At 40.7% G+C, this 15,775-nt stretch overlaps 1 protein-coding gene and 1 pseudogene across 8 annotated transcripts in view; one reads left to right on the top strand and one right to left on the bottom strand.

Moving 5' to 3' along the window:
* The window catches only part of VPS13D (vacuolar protein sorting 13 homolog D), a 296,584-nt gene that overhangs the window by 180,375 nt on the left and 100,434 nt on the right, over nt 1–15,775 (top strand). For all 8 annotated transcript variants that reach the window (XR_004441096.1, XR_004441097.1, XM_033228304.1 and 5 more), the window contains 3 exons: nt 639–735; nt 2,940–3,088; nt 14,939–15,073. Coding sequence is in view for 6 of the 8 variants with exons in the window: in XM_033228304.1 (XP_033084195.1) it covers nt 639–735; nt 2,940–3,088; nt 14,939–15,073 (381 nt within the window). In the remaining 2 variants the exon portion in view is untranslated. The remainder of the gene's footprint in view (nt 1–638; nt 736–2,939; nt 3,089–14,938; nt 15,074–15,775) is intronic.
* LOC117094125 lies at nt 8,191–8,307 on the bottom strand (annotated as a pseudogene).

The following is a 15,775-nucleotide window of genomic DNA, read 5'->3' as shown; positions in this document are numbered from 1 at the left end:
CGCACGTGGGCACACGCGCGCACACACACACAAAGAATAACCCTGAAATATTGGGAAAGGGCTATGATGGGTCTGACTTTGAGACAGACGTGCTGCTACCTAAGTTACCACACTGTTTACCAAAAGCAGCAGATAGTTACAAATGATAAACTTTCTTTCTTGGAGGGGTCTCCACGCACAAGCTAGCTGTTCCAGCAGCAAACTCTGGAAAAGTGGGAGCCGACCAGGGGTTGCTTCCCATATTTCTGGTCCTTTATCACCAGTGCTGATGGGACCAAGCCTGCCTGTAGCCCTTGGATCCACAAGCCCAGCCATGACGCTCCTTAAATTAGCTGCCATCCATCTGAGCACACACCATAAAGTTCATCCACCACAGTGCATCTGAGGCTGGAATCCTGACTAATGAGGCCCAGATTTCCTGGGAACCAAACAATAGAATGGCAACCCATCTATTAAACATCTTTTGGAGTTTTTAATCATAACAATATAGAGAGAGATAAGCCAGAAATAATTTGGCGTTATAGTTGTAAAGCCACATGATTAATGAAAGCATACCATGTCATTGAGGCCTTCTTAATAGCACAGATGAATGTTCCTTCTGGTGTTCACACTTTAAATCAGAATTTCTTTATCTCTAGCATCTGATGGTCACAGCTCAGAGATTCACAGTGCAAATTGAGGAGAAACTGCTCCTCAAGCTGCTAAGTTTCTTTGGCTACGATCAAGCAGAATCAGGTAATGTTGAATGTTCTATGTCTGTGTCTGGGAATTGGTCCAAAGATGGTATTTTTTGAGTCTGTTTGTAAAAATAGGTAGTCCCTTGGTGTCTGATAGGCTCCCTTTCCACATCTCAGCGTGAGCTAGGAAGCTATGGCTTGTGTTTCAGTTGTGCTTTTTCAAAGTATTACTTATTGTCTGAGTTATCTCTGTGAACTAAAGGAGCCATTCAGAGGGTCTTCTGGAATCCCGGAGTATCCGGTGGTACACCTTTGGGAAGCAGTATACGATTCCTCTTTGCTTTGCCTTTTTTTTATTCATCTGCTCTAGGATGACAGAAATGATGTTACTCATTTAGCAAACCACTTTGTTTCCTAACCTTTGTTTATTAAAGAGACTCCAGGCCAAGAATCAGAAATCCTTTTGGCAGTTCCTTTGGTTTAGTTGAGAAAATAAAATTGGCTAGCCTCAATTCGTTAACTTTGACATCCAAACCCTTGTGCTTTTCTGTAATTACAAAGGTTACTACTTATTTACTCTCTTCTTTGTAGAAGTGAGTAAGATAAGCTATTGAAAAACCCAGGTTTCCAGCAGTGCTACAGAAATAATTGAGCTGTTGCTTCTTTTAGATTCCTCATCATGGCCTTTCCTCCTGCTTTTAGATGGGCTTTTCAGGGCTGTGTATACAGCTTAGAAAAAAGTCAATAATACTCTGTCTTTTGAAGCCTAAACTAAATATTGAGCCTGAAGAAATGATAAGAAAGAGGCTTTTATGTTTATCTGCCCATGTTGGCTAGAGAAAAAAAATCACTGGGAATGTGTGTATACATGTACATACATACACACAATGCAAGAAAAATATTTTTGTTCTTTTTATCCCAGATGTAGAATTTAAGCTTTAAGAGTATTTGGGATCAAGAGCAAGATCCTGTCTGTTTAATGCTGTGTTTTCCACTTTGGGTTGGAACGCCAGTGTTTATTTGTATTCAGACAGCCACTTGGGAGCCTGCCTGCCAGGTATCCATTCTGTTTTGGTACCTTCCTGGGAAGTTTTACTTTAAATTTGATTCGACATGCTTTTCTTGTAAATTTTCTGGTAAGTTGCTGTAATAAATTTCTCCTCAAGCATGGATTTAGATTTTTGTAAAATCCTTGCCTGCCTTTCGCTTGAGTGGGAGCTGACTAAGAGGTTGCTTCCCGTATTTTTGGTATATTGTCACCAGTGCTAATGGGATGGGACGGAGGCAGCATGCAGCCCTCAGATCCACAAGCCCAGCTGCTCCTTAAAGTACCTGCCATCCTGTCTGTAGCTGTTTCTGCTTCCTCAGCATAAATGGGCAGGTCTCTGTTGCAGTATCATTTTTCTGTAAGTAGCACTGATAATAGCTTACAATATAAATGTGTTTGATAAGTAGATATGTGCAAGCTCCCTGGTTTTGTTTCCAAGGCACATGAAGCCAAGGCAAAATATGCTGCCCAATTGGGTGTGCATACAGCATCGAGTGCAAAGATCACATTGCCATGTTGTAGCCCATGCTACTCCTTTTATTTCATGGGGTGGCAAGTAAAAAAAATCTGCCTTGACACAAGTATACATATGTAACAAACCTACACGTTGTGCACATGTACCCTAGAACTAAAAGTATAATAATAAAATATATATATATATATATATAATCTGCCTTGATTGTCCTATTTAAATGAATATCCACCATTTGGGAGACAGGTTGCTGCTTGTAGTGATGTTACATCTTTACAGCCCGCAACCTGATTCTTTTTCAGGCATTATGTTTCACTCAGATTCATGAATTGGTGATGCTCATTTTGATTCAGTTACACTGCACTCCAAGACTTATTTGGATATGATCCTAGGAAAATAAATTTAGATAATCTGGGTCATTGATAATAACACTGCTAACAAATACACCTGTGGCCTTTGACTTTTCCATCTGGATGATTTTTTCCAAAGATGACATCTGTTGGATGGTATAGAGTCACAAGTTAACATGCCAGTCTTCTTTTTTGATAAACAACACAAAACAGATCTACTCTCACAAAGAATGGCATCAGAATACTATACATGTCACTGTACCCTCGCAAACTAATTTGAGAGTGATAGATGGTTTTCTTTTTTTGATTATTTTTTTCAATGTGAATACAAGGGTTTGGATCATGAGACTAAGAAATTCTTTTTTGTTTTTTAAATTCTGCCTTCGTACCAGAGGTGGAAAAATATGATGAAAACCTCCATGAAAAGACAGCTGAGCAAGGTGGAACACCAATTCGATACTACTTTGAAAATCTCAAAATCAGCATTCCTCAGATCAAGCTAAGTGTGTTCACCTCCAACAAGCTCCCATTGGATCTTAAGGTGAGCTGCCATTTGGGTAAATTTTTGTAGATGATTTTTCCTTGGAAAAGAATGAGTGTGTTTGCTGTCTGTTGTTTGTTGTTGTGCGTGTGTGTGTGTTTGTCCCCCATCATCATTGATAGCAGACATTTTATTTTTACAGATTTTCTTTTTCAGAAGGTTTATTGACTCACGTGTATTTGTCTTTAAAAAAAAAAAATTAAATATGACATTGCCAGAGATCAAGGAGAAGCTCAAGAGATTCACAGATAATTCTGTAAAACCCATTTGCTCTCTGTTTAGCTCCTGGCTTACCTCAGTGAGATACCTTTTTCCTAAAGTTGCGTCCAAGATCAAGAGAAAAAGCAAAATCAAGACAGCATCTTCCTTTTGTGCCCGAGGCCTGCTCACCTTCCTACTTCTCTCTTCCTAAGTATCCATCTCTTTGAATGAGTGTCTACCGCCTTTAAAGTAGACTCAGCTCACTTATCCACTAGGATGTGGCTGCCTCTACCACCACATCAGGATGAAACCCTTAGACCATCTTGATGACTACTTACTAGACACAGCCTGAACACCATCTTCATTTTCGGCAATAAAGTATATCTTCATTAAGGAAGAAAGCTGGGATTCAAATCCAAGCCTGTCTGATTCTAAAGTCTGTTTTTTTTTTTTTTTCACTATACTGTGCTTCCCCATAGAACATAAGGAACCAGAGAATTTTAGACCTGTGAGTCCTCAATGATGTACTTGCTTGGTAGACTGGGAAATTGAAGGTCAAAGTGTTTTGTTAGTCAAGCCTGTGTGGCTAGGCAGTGATAAGAGCAGAAGTGGATCCAGGGGCGTTAGAAAGTCTTTCCTTAGTTTGAGTCAAAGTCGGCCCACCTGCAGCTTGGACGCATTGGTTCTGGTTTTTCACCCTGTTGCACTTAAAGATGATACTCAAGACCTCCATCTTCCTACTAACGGCCAGTCCAGGACTCTTCCCACTGCCCCATGCTGCCTCCTCTAAGATGCTACAAGATAGTCGTCTTGCTGCGCAGGAACAGCTAGAGATATGAGCAGATAAGGAGGAAGTCTAGGGTCCTAACTTAGATGCCTGCAGGGGCTGTGCTGGCGATGGCAGCGAGTGGAGCCGCACACTGGGGCAGTGTCATATCTGCCCGACCAGGAGAGCCCGCTCCATCTGAAGGGGCTGCCACAACCCACTCCAGCCGCATGCTGTCATGGAGGAATGTGACCCTGTGTTGCCAGATCTTCAGATTTTTAAAGAGAAGCCGGAAATCTGGATTTTTATGTGGAATCTCCTGGTTTTTAAACATTGGCAACCAATTCAAGTTTTTTGGTTTTTTTTAAACCTAGTGAGCCTAACAAAACACATGTGTGGGCCTCATGTGGCTGTGTCTGCCAACTCACAGCTTCTAAAATCGACACACAGGTAATGAGACAGTAGTCTGGTCAACATCAGATCACATTTGGGTAAGGGTAGGGCAGCGGTGACTGCACTGGGGTGGCGAGCTGGGGCCGAGCCACTGGGAGTGCTGGTGGGGACCTGGAGCAGGAATGGCTCTTGCAGCCATCTCCGGAAGAGTGCAGCGTGCCCTTCACTCACTGCCCTGTCTGCTTCGTTCACTTTAATTTCATGTTTCCCAGGAGATTAAAGATAGTTAGCATGGGAGTGAGGGGAAAACCATGGGAAAACCACTATCTTGCTAATATCCACAAGTATCCACTTGACTCGTGTGACCTTTGGAATGGGTTTGTTTGATAAAGTATATATTCACCCAGAGCACTTGGCACTTGCCCAGCAAACCAATGTGAAGCATTTCCTGAGGGTTGAGGACTTCTTGTTTTTAAAATCATCTTACTAAGAAACACAGACACCTAACTATTCCCTTACAGTTGCTCCCAGCAGAAAACTCCCCAGACTGAGAAAAGCAGTCTGATTTTCTGCAGTCGAAGTAGCTCCAGCCACCCAGTTGTATGGGAGTGATGGTTGTGTGTGCGCTCGGCATACAGTCATCGAAATCATTTCAGTTGAATGTTTCATCTGGCACTGAATTGAAGGAACATTTTCAGGGCATTTTTCAAATCATTGTTAAACAATTACACGGAGCAGCCATTTGATGAGGTGTGTGGGGGACACGCCGAGTGTAGTAAGTTCATGTTTCCAGCAGGGTGCGGGGAATTGGGACTAACGAGTTAATTCTCAGCTTGTGGGAGTCACATTTTACTGTGTCTTGAGTCTCCTAGTGGAGTCTGGGACTCATAAAATAATGCCATTTATTCAAAGAGTTTTCTAACAGGGTAATATGCCTTTATTAGTAGCTCTTAGAAAGGGTGCTATGCTCTTTTAGATGAATATATAATGGCTAAAAGTATGTGCTTAGAAAATGGAGTTCTGTCCCTGAACAGGAGTCACGAGAGCCTGACTAAAAGGTAAACCACGTCTTTGGTATTGAAGGAATAATTATCTTGATTCTCCTGACTCCAGGCCAGAAGTGAGACTGTCAGAAATCTCAGAGGGAAGTCTTCAGGTTTACACTGAGGGTACCTTGTTGCCAGATATAGTGTCTGTTCAAAAGGACTGAACGCAGTTTCACATCTGCTATCTCAATTGGATTCCTTACTCTGTGATGGAAGAATGGGGAGATAATAGTCCCATTTCACAAACGCAGAGACCAAAGCACAGCATTCCTCCCTGACTCCCCATTCTCTCCGTTCTCCCAAGTTTGCGTGTTAGAAAGTGGCAGAGTGATATTGAAAATGCCAGGTAGTTTATACGTGTTTCTGGCTTTTTTTAAAGATCAAAAGAGGCCAGGAGCCTTTAAAAGATTTCACGAGGTGGCCTACAGCAGTCCTTTTTCCATTTAGAGCATTGGGGTATTACAAAAGAAGGGCTTTAATTGAGCAATCTAGTTTGGAAGAAAACCCACATTTTAATGGTCAGAGTGAGAGGGTGGGGGTTGGGGGAGTTTCGAACAAAGACACTATTTAAAAAGCCTAAAACTGTCTTCTCAAAGGCTTGAAATAATTTGTTGGGAAACTTCAGACCCTTTACTTTTTTCCTCCCCTCCCTAAATAAAAACCAGATTTGTTAAAAGGAAAAAAGATCCAGTATTGTTAATTGTATTTCAGAAAGTGCCAGAGAGGGAAATATCCCTGTAGTTTTAAACATTGTCCCAAGAGGGAAATAGGCAAATACTCTGCTTCACATAAACAGTCTCTATGTACCATAAATAAACCTTTAAAGAATGAATTCCAGACAGTTTTGTTTAGTGCAGGATAAACTAAGAAAGGAAAGGACATGGCCGAGGGAATAACTTGGGATCTGAGACCTTATGGTATATAGACAGGTATTTCTTCTTTCAACTCTATGAAGTTTCTGGAAGACTTCAGCAGTTTTCGTGTGGGGAGGTAGAAATAGATAGTTTCCTATTTTTGTTAGGAGCTTATGAACACAGGATTGCCTTCTCCAAATTCCATTTTATAACAGGAAACTGTCTGCTGCTTGAGTAAATAAGCATCAACTTTGTATACTACTGTATTTGATTAGTCGTTTAGTTACTACAAGAATAAGCCCTGTTTGGCTCGTTCCCTCATCTCATCGACTTTGACTGACCAGATCAACCTGAAGGTGGCAGAATAATACATACCATTGGGCTGTATCTCAGCTTTTTCAAAAGCAGTAAATGACTCAGTAAGGATAACTTTTACTTAAGGGCCAGAATATTTCCTTGATTCAGACCAAGCACCTTAGTCATTCAGAAAGGTAATAGTGTCTGTGATGAAGGTTTTGACATTTCAGTTGAGGTTTCAAAGTCTTTGCTACTTTGTGTGGTTCTTTAATATTTGGTTGCAAGGACGAAGTTGGGGTATAAAAGCTTTTTACCTTAAGCCTTTGTTTTGATCTCATTTCTCTTCTCTGAGAATAAGGTAATGCTCAAAGTAGTATTGACAAAACAGTACTGAACTGATTGTCAGTACCCTGTTTTCCCAGCATGTTTATTTTATGGCTGTAAGCAAAGTAGTTGAGCTTACTGAACCTCAGTTTCTCTGCCAGTGAAATAAGGAAAATAAGGCCTGCTCACGTACTTGATCATCACTCACCATGAGGTGGGGTGAGGCATGGGTGAATGAATAGCAGAACGTTTTTCAGGAGAAATAGTATCCTCCATTCTGGCTTTCATGCTTTCTACCTAATAGGTAGTTGCTATTGTGAAAATGTACATATTCAAGTCTAAGATGAAATAGCTAGCCATATGACTTTAGGCCATCCACTTAACATTTCTTGTTTTGTTTATACCAAAGAGAGAGAGAGAGACAGTTAGGTTGAATTAACTTGATGTTGGACTTTTTTGGGGGGTGGGGGAGACAGGGTCTCACTCTGTCACTCAGGCTAAAGTGCAGTGGCACGATCACAGCTCACTGTAGCCTCAACCTCCTGGGCTCAGGTGATCTTCTCACCTCAGCATCCCAGGTAGCTGGGACTATAGGTGCATGCCACCACGCCTGGCTAATTTTTGTGTTTTTTGTGGAGACAGAGTTTTACCATGTTGCCCACGCTGGTTTCAAACTCCTGGGCTCAAGTTATCTGCCCACCTCAGCCTCCGAAAGTGCTGGGAAAACAGGCGTGAGCCACTGGGCCCAGCTCAACTTGAGGTTGCTATTAATCTCTAAGATATTCTGAAATGACTTAGTAGGAGGTTATCAGTGACTCCCCGAGGCACCAAATCCAGTGACCTTTCTCTCTAGCCTTATCTTTGCAGCATCCTCTGCCATTTTGACATTGCTGACTTCCCTGTTGTTGACATCTGTCCTTTCTGGTTCTCCTCTTGCTCTGTTGCTTCTCTGCCTATTTCTGTTTTCTTTTCTTCTATATCTTCTTTTCCTGATCTGTATGTTAAGGGTCCAGATATTTCTCTGTGAACTGCCTGGTTATGTCACTTGTCTATTTTTCTGTCAGGCCTTTTATCTCTTCTAATTTTAGAAGCTCTTTCTAAAAGTATGTCTTTGATGAAAGTTGTAAGTATTTTTTCTTCAGCTTTTTATCTTTTTACTTTGCTTTTGGGGTGTGTGTGTGTTTGTGTTTAATTATACCAGAGGTGTTTATTTTTATGTTGTCAGATGTGTTAGTCTTTTGCTGTTTTGAATCTAATTTTTTTTTTTGAAAACTCTGCATATTCAGAGAAACTTCTCTAGTAACGAACTGTGGAAATGATCCCTGAAAGTAGAGTCTTGAATCTGAATTTTGAGTCACAAAAAAGTTTTCCCTCCTCTCTGCTTTTAAAAAATTTCACCTTTTCTTCCATTATATGATTTAATTTCAATTAAACATATTCTTGTTCCAAAATAATTTAAGGCAGTCTCAGAAGACACATGCAAAAAGATTAAAATATAAGTAAGAAAACAGAATAGAAATGTCATTAAGTTGCACATGAAATTTTAATATATAATAAGGAGATTTTAATTCAGTGGGGAGTATATAGACTTTTCAATAATGCTATTAGACTCAATCACAATAGAAAAAATATAAAATTAGATTTATTCTTGACACTTTATGTAAGGATAAATTCCAAGTGAATCAGAGATTTACTGGTAATATTAGCATGAAAAAGTGTTTTTATATTCAGTAAGGAAGAGTATTTGGCACGCCTTGTAAACACCTTGAAATATCAATCATTTTAAATAAAGATATAATCAGAAAATAGACCCATATCCAGAGATTGTTAACCAGCTTATAATAAGCAGACCCATGCCAGCTGAGAACTTCAAGAAAAGACAGATAGTGGGGACGGGGATGGGGAGTGTCCATGTGAAGCCATTGGAAAGCTACCAAAACAGCCAGGACTTGAGAGTTCAAGATTTATGAGAGGAGAGAAACTCAGTAAGGTGAGCCCAACATTTATTTTGCTTTTATTCCTGAGACTTTTTCTGATTTGTAAGCAGTGTGGGGAGAAAGGTGAAGAAGCCAAGCAGAAAGCAGCTGCCAACAGGCAGAGAATGCAAGTGAAGCTTTTGGCAGTCTCGTGGGGCTAGCAAAGCAAAACTTAGACTTCATTGCTGCTAAGAGAGCTGGTAATTGAAGGGCTAATATCTTACAGAGAAGGGACAAGCAGACAACAAACCCCAATAATCTGAGGTACTTTCTTGATTGAGATATTTGCTGATTTCTAAGTGACACAGTCTTTTCAGCAGTTTTGTGGTACTAGGGAGGTTAAAAGTGGAGGAATGGCATTGGTTTTCATTGAGACTGCTAAAGGACTACACCAGGCCTCATAAGGACTGAAATACACCAGAACTTAGGTAAAGACTGAAACATAGCCTTGAGAAAACCCAAACCCTGGTTGATTTAGGCATTATGCTTCTTACTCTAACTGCTTGCCAGAAGCTAAAAACTCATCCAAAGTCTCTGTAAGTTTTCATACAAAATGTTGCATTCAGTCACAAATTACCAGGCCAAGATGAGATGAGACCAAGAGAAAAAACAAACACTAGAAACAGAACCGTAGATAAACTGGATGTTGGTATTTTTAGACAGAAAATTTAAAATAATTATGAATGTATCTAAGAAGTTTACCAGAAAACTGTAATTTTTTAAAAAGTTATCAAATAATAAGGGAAAATTATAGATAAGCACTTTTTCATGAATATAGAGGAAAGAAATCTGAACAAAATATTAGTAAATCAAAAACAGAAATATATAAGAAGGCTAATATAACCAAATTGGTTTTATTCGTGGAATGCACATTCAGTTTCACATTTGCAGATAAATTTGGTAACTTACCACATCAACAAGATAAAATAGAATATGATTACTTAAAAATGCATAAAAGTCATTTGACAAACTTTAACATCCATCTACAATAAAAATTCAGCAAGCTAAAAATAGAAGATAACTGCTTTAATCTGTTTAGGTCTATCTATTAAAAAGCTACAACAAACATCATACTAATTGGTGATAGAGTAAAAGTTTTTTCTTTTTTTTTTTTTTTTTTTTTGAGAGGGAGTCTGGCTCTGTCGCCCAGGCTGGAGGTCAGTGGCCGGATCTCAGCTCACTGCAAGCTCCGCCTCCCGGGTTTATGCCATTCTCCTGCCGCAGCCTCCCAAGTAGCTGGGACTACAGGCGCCAGCCACCTCGCCCGGCTAGCTTTTTGTATTTTTTAGTAGAGACGGGGTTTCACCGTGTTAGCCAGGATGGTCTCGAACTCCTGACCTTGTGATCCGCCCATCTCGGCCTCCCAAAGTGCTGGGATTACAGGCTTGAGCCACCGCGCCCGGCCGAGTAAAAGTTTTTTCTTGAGATAAAGGAAAGTTACCCATTATCACCACTTCTTTCACCGTTACACGGGAGTTCAGCCAGTGAAGTAAGTCAAGGATGATCTTTTTGAAAAAGAAATAAGGCCGGGCGCGGTGGCTCAAGCCTGTAATCCCAGCACTTTGGGAGGCCGAGATGGGCGGATCACAAGGTCAGGAGATCGAGACCATCCTGGCTAATACGGTGAAACCCCGTCTCTACTAAAGAATACAAAAAACTAGCCGGGCGACGAGGCGGGCGCCTGTAGTCCCAGCTACTTGGGAGGCGGAGGCAGGAGAATGGCGTGAACCTGGGAGGCGGAGCTTGCAGTGAGCTGAGATCCGGCCACCGCACTCCAGCCTGGGCGACAGAGCCAGACTCCGTCTCAAAAAAAAAAAAAAAAAGAAATAAAAGACGGGCGGATCACAAGGTCAGGAGATCGAGACCACCCTGGCTAATACGGTGAAACCCCCGTCTCTACTAAAGAATACAAAAAACTAGCCGGGCGACGAGGCGGGCACCTGTAGTCCCAGCTACTTGGGAGGCGGAGGCAGGAGAATGGCGTAAACCTGGGAGGCGGAGCTTGCAGTGAGCTGAGATCCGGCCACCGCACTCCAGCCTGGGCGACAGAGCCAGACTCCGTCTCAAAAAAAAAAGAAAAGAAAAAGAAATAAAAGGTATAGGAGCTGGAAAGGAAAATAAAAACTTTGTTATTTGTAGAAAGCATGATCGTTTACTAGAAAATCTAAAAGTATTTTCAGCTAAGTTATTAGAATAAGTAAATTTAGTAAGGTCACTAGAGACAGTATAGAAAACTGTTGTATTTCTACATGTCAGCAATGATTACAGAGAAAAGAAAAATTCAGAGGATATTAAGAAAACAGGTCTGGGTGTGGTGGCTCACACCTCTAATCCCAGCACTTTGAGGCCTAGGTGGGAGGATCACTTGAGCCCAGGAGTTCAGAACCAGCCTGGGCAACATAGGGAGACCCTGTCTCTACAAAAATGGAAGTTTGAGAGGAAGGGAGGGAGTGAGGGAGGGAAGGAGGGAGGGATTGAGAAAAGGGGGAGGAGGAGAGAGAGAGATGAGAGGGAAGAGGAGGGAGGGAGGGAGAGAAAGAAAATATTAAATACTGTATCATTAACTATTATTGAGTAACAGATGACTCCAAAATGTAGTGGTTTAAAGCAACCACCATCTTATTTGTTTACAATTCTGTGGGTTAATAATTTGGGCTAAACCTAGCTGGATGTTTCTTCTGCTGGTCTCACCTGTGGTTATTCATATGGCTGCAGTCACCTGGCAGTTAACCGAGACGTAATGGTATGAGATGACCTCAGTCCCATGTCCAGCGGATTGGTGCTGGCTGTCAGCAGAACCCCTTTCCGCATGGTCTCCCATCTTAAAGGAAGTCACTCCCAGCTTCTTCACATGGTGGAAGCATCAAACAGGCAGCGCAGAAGCTCCAAGCTGTCTTGAGGCCTGGGCTCAAAGGTCACACATTATTATATCTCTCGCTTCCTATTGGCTGAAGCAAATCACAAGGCTAGTGAAGATTCGGGGGAGGGAACGTAGACTTAACTGCTTGACAGAAGATGCAAAGAATATGTGGTCCTTTTAAATCTACCACAGGTATCTAAGAATAAATCCAACGAAAGACGTGTAAGACCTCTACACAGAAAACAATTAAACATTACTGTGAAAAATTAAAGACCTACATAAATGAAGGGACATACCATGTCAATAAGATGGAAGATTCAGTAAAGTTGTCGTTGCTCCTCAAACTGATCTGTAGATTCAGTATAGTCCTGATGAAAATTCCAGCAGTTTTTTTGGAGGCAAATTGACAAGCTGATTCTAAAATTTCTCTGCAGTTGAAAAGTGCAAAGAGCAGCTAAGGTAATCCTGGAGAAAAAATACGAAGTTGGTGAGAGCTTACGCTCTTCGATTTCAGAAATTATTACAAGACTACAGTAATTAAGACAGTGTGGCATTAGTAGAAAGCAGCAGAGCAAAGTGAAACAGAAGAAATGAATCCAGAAATGGATGTATAATACCATCATGTGACTTATGACAACATTTATACCGTACTGCAGTAGTGAAACGAATGATCTTTTCAATAAATATTACTTAGTTCAATATTTATGAGGAAAAAATGAATCTTGGCCATGCCCTCACACCATACATAAAAATAAATTCTAGGTGGAGTGTAGATTTAAGTGTGAAGAGTAAAACAATAACACTTCTATAAGTAAACATGGGAATATCTTTATGACGTTGGAGTAGACAGTAATTTCTTAACCAGGACACAGAAAGGTCTTACCATATAAGAAAAGATTGATAAGGAGATTTCCTTAAAATTAAGACTGTCTGATCATTAAAAGACACCATTTAAAGAGTAATAAGACAAGTCACAGAATGGAATAAGATATTTGCGACACATCTGTTCAACAGAGGACTTGGTATACGGAATATGTAAGAACTCCTACAAAGCAGTAACTCACTTCAAAAATGAGCAAAAGACTTCAATAAACACTTCACAAAAAGATATCCAAATGGCATATGCATATTAAAAGTTGCTGAATCTCACTTCTCAACAGAAAAGAGACTACACTGAGATATTATTATACACCCATCAGTTTATCTGTCAAAACTATACTGAGATACCATTACACACCGTTCAGATTTTCTGGGTTTTTTTTGTCATTGTTTTAAGCAACAGGGTCAGCCACGGTAATCCCAGCACTTTGGGAGGCTGAGATGAGTGGATCACTTGAGCCCAGGAGTTGAGCAACAGAGCGAAACCCTGTCTCTAAAAAAAAAAAAAAAAAAAAAAAATTAGCTGGATGTGGTAGTATGCACCCATAGGGGGAGGCTGAGGCAGGAGGATCACTTGAGCCCAGGAGGTCCAGGCTACAGTGAGTCAGGATCCCGCCACTGTACTCCAGGCTGGGCAACAGAGACTGTTTTCTGTTTTTGAGAAGGAAAGAAAGAGTGAGGCAGGGTCTTATTTTGTCACCCAGGCTAAGTAAAGTGACATGATCTCAGCTTAGTGTGGCCTTGACCTTAAAAGTCCAAGCAGTCCTCCTCCCCCAGCCTCCTGCATGGCTGAGACTGCAGGCAATGCCACCATGCCCAGTTAATTTTTAAGCTTTTTGCAGAGCCAAGTTCTTACTTCATCACCCAGGCTGGTCTTGAATGCCTGGCCTCAAGCGATCCTCCCACCTCAGCCTCCAAAAGTGCTGGGATTACAGGCATGAGCCACCACTCCTGGCCATATATCTTTTTTCTAAAAAAAGCTATCTATACTAAGTGTTGATGAGGATGTCGAATAACAAGGGATCTTGTAGACTGCTGAATGGAGCATACACTGGTGTGACCACTTTGGAAAACTGTTTGGCAGAATATATTAAGATTGTACATGTACATTCTTTATGACCCAGTTCCACTGCCAGGTATATGTCCAAGAAAAATGCATAAATGTACCCCAAAAGACATATCTAGGCAGGGAACAGTGGCTCACACCTGTAATCGCAGCACTTTGGGATGCCAAAGCAGGCAGATTGCTTGAGCCCAGGTGTTCAAGACCAGCCTGGGCAACATGGTGAAAACCCTTCTCTACAAAAAATACAAAAATTAGCTGGGCATGGTAGTTTGCACCTGTAGCCTCACCTGCTAAGGAGGCTGAGGTGGGAGGATCACATGAACCCAGGAGGTCAAGGCTGCAGTAAACTGTGATTGTGCCACTGCATTCCAGCCTGGGCAACAGAGCGAGACCCTGTTACCTAGTCTGCCATAGACATGTCTAACGTTGTTTATAGCAGCATTATTCATAATAGCAAAAAGTCTGAAACAACCCAACTTTTCATTAACAATGGTGATTAAATACATTGTTTTATTCATGCAATGGAATATTATATGGCAATGGACGTTAACAAACTACAGCTATATGCAACAATCTAGGAAACTTCCATATGTAATGTTGTCTATGAGAAGCCACCCACAACAAAGTGCATACTGATGATTCTATTTATATGCAGTTTAAAGCAGAAGAACTTACCTTTGGTGATAGATGTCATCACCGTGGTTGTCTTTGGGGAAGAAGGAGGGAGTGGGAGCGTTGTCATGGTGGGTAGGCTGCTTCCAAGATGGCGATAACAGTTTGCTTTCTGATCTGGTGGTGGTCACATTATTGTGTTCACTTTGGGAAAAATCGTTTGAGTTTTGAACTATACATTTGATTAGTGTACTTCTCTGTGTGTGTGGTATACATCAGTCAAAAAGTAAAACACAACAAACACTCAGATACAAAACAGACAAAAGGAATTTTGACACAAACTAATAGTGTTTATTTCTGTGTGATGTATGTGACTTGAGTGATATATGTCTGTCTATATATGTATTTTTCCCTAGTATTTTACTTTTATAGTTATAGGGAAAATCCTTAAACATCAAAACCTGACCCTCATTCGAAAGTTAACATGACTTGTAGCTTTAATGGAATCTAGAATTATAGTATCCCAGAAGGCCATCACATGACTTAAGTATGTCATTTCCTTTCTTCCCTAATTAGGCCCTAAAAAGCACCTTGGGATTTCCTTTGATACGGTTTGAAGATGCTGTGATTAATCTAGATCCGTTCACTCGGGTACATCCCTATGAGACCAAGGAGTTCATCATCAATGATGTCCTCAAACATTTCCAGGAGGTAAGACTTGGAGAAGTAGTCATTGGCTGGAGCATAAGCAGAATGTTTGTTTTAGTTGTTTGAGAATTTTGGTTACTAAGACATTACTATTGAGAACCCAGTTAAACATTTCAACTCTGTTATGTTACAGGTAGGTCACTTCCCAAGAAGGCCATATATGTCATGAAAATTCTGAGACAGTACATTTGACCTATGAGCTGTTAGTTTCATCCCTCAGAGCTACTCTGAGGGGTTTCTGCTAAGTTAGTCACAACTCTTAATGGTTTAATTGATGCTTTAATAATAACAAAATAATGTTTTTGTTTCCCAGGCATGGACCTTCTTTCAGCAACTACACTCATGTTTTTAGAGTCTGTGGGATCCTGCACTTGGGTTGAACTTGAAATTTTTTAAATCACATTGGACATTTTCCATTTTGTATTTATTATCCAGACTGCAAAGATCAAAAAGTAAAAGCAAGGCATATTCTTCGATGAATAGATAGGTCAAGATCATATCAAATTTAGTAGCTTCCAAAGTTAAAATATATTTTATTCTCACTTCCTTTTTCTCCATTCCGCCTTTCGTTTTTTGATTTTCCTAATTGGTGATATTTCTACCTAACTAAGGAAAGTGATACAGCAGATATCACTGGAACCTGGGATCAGGCAATTGGAAGTATAGAAAGAGTGGAGGGGGGCCAGTCATGGTGGCTCACACCTG

This window comes from Trachypithecus francoisi, unplaced genomic scaffold (assembly GCF_009764315.1).
Source record: "Trachypithecus francoisi isolate TF-2019V2 unplaced genomic scaffold, Tfra_2.0 Lachesis_group12, whole genome shotgun sequence".
NCBI lineage: Eukaryota > Metazoa > Chordata > Mammalia > Primates > Cercopithecidae > Trachypithecus > Trachypithecus francoisi.
Note: the sequence above shows the minus strand (reverse complement) of the source record. Positions and strands in the feature narration are given on the sequence as shown.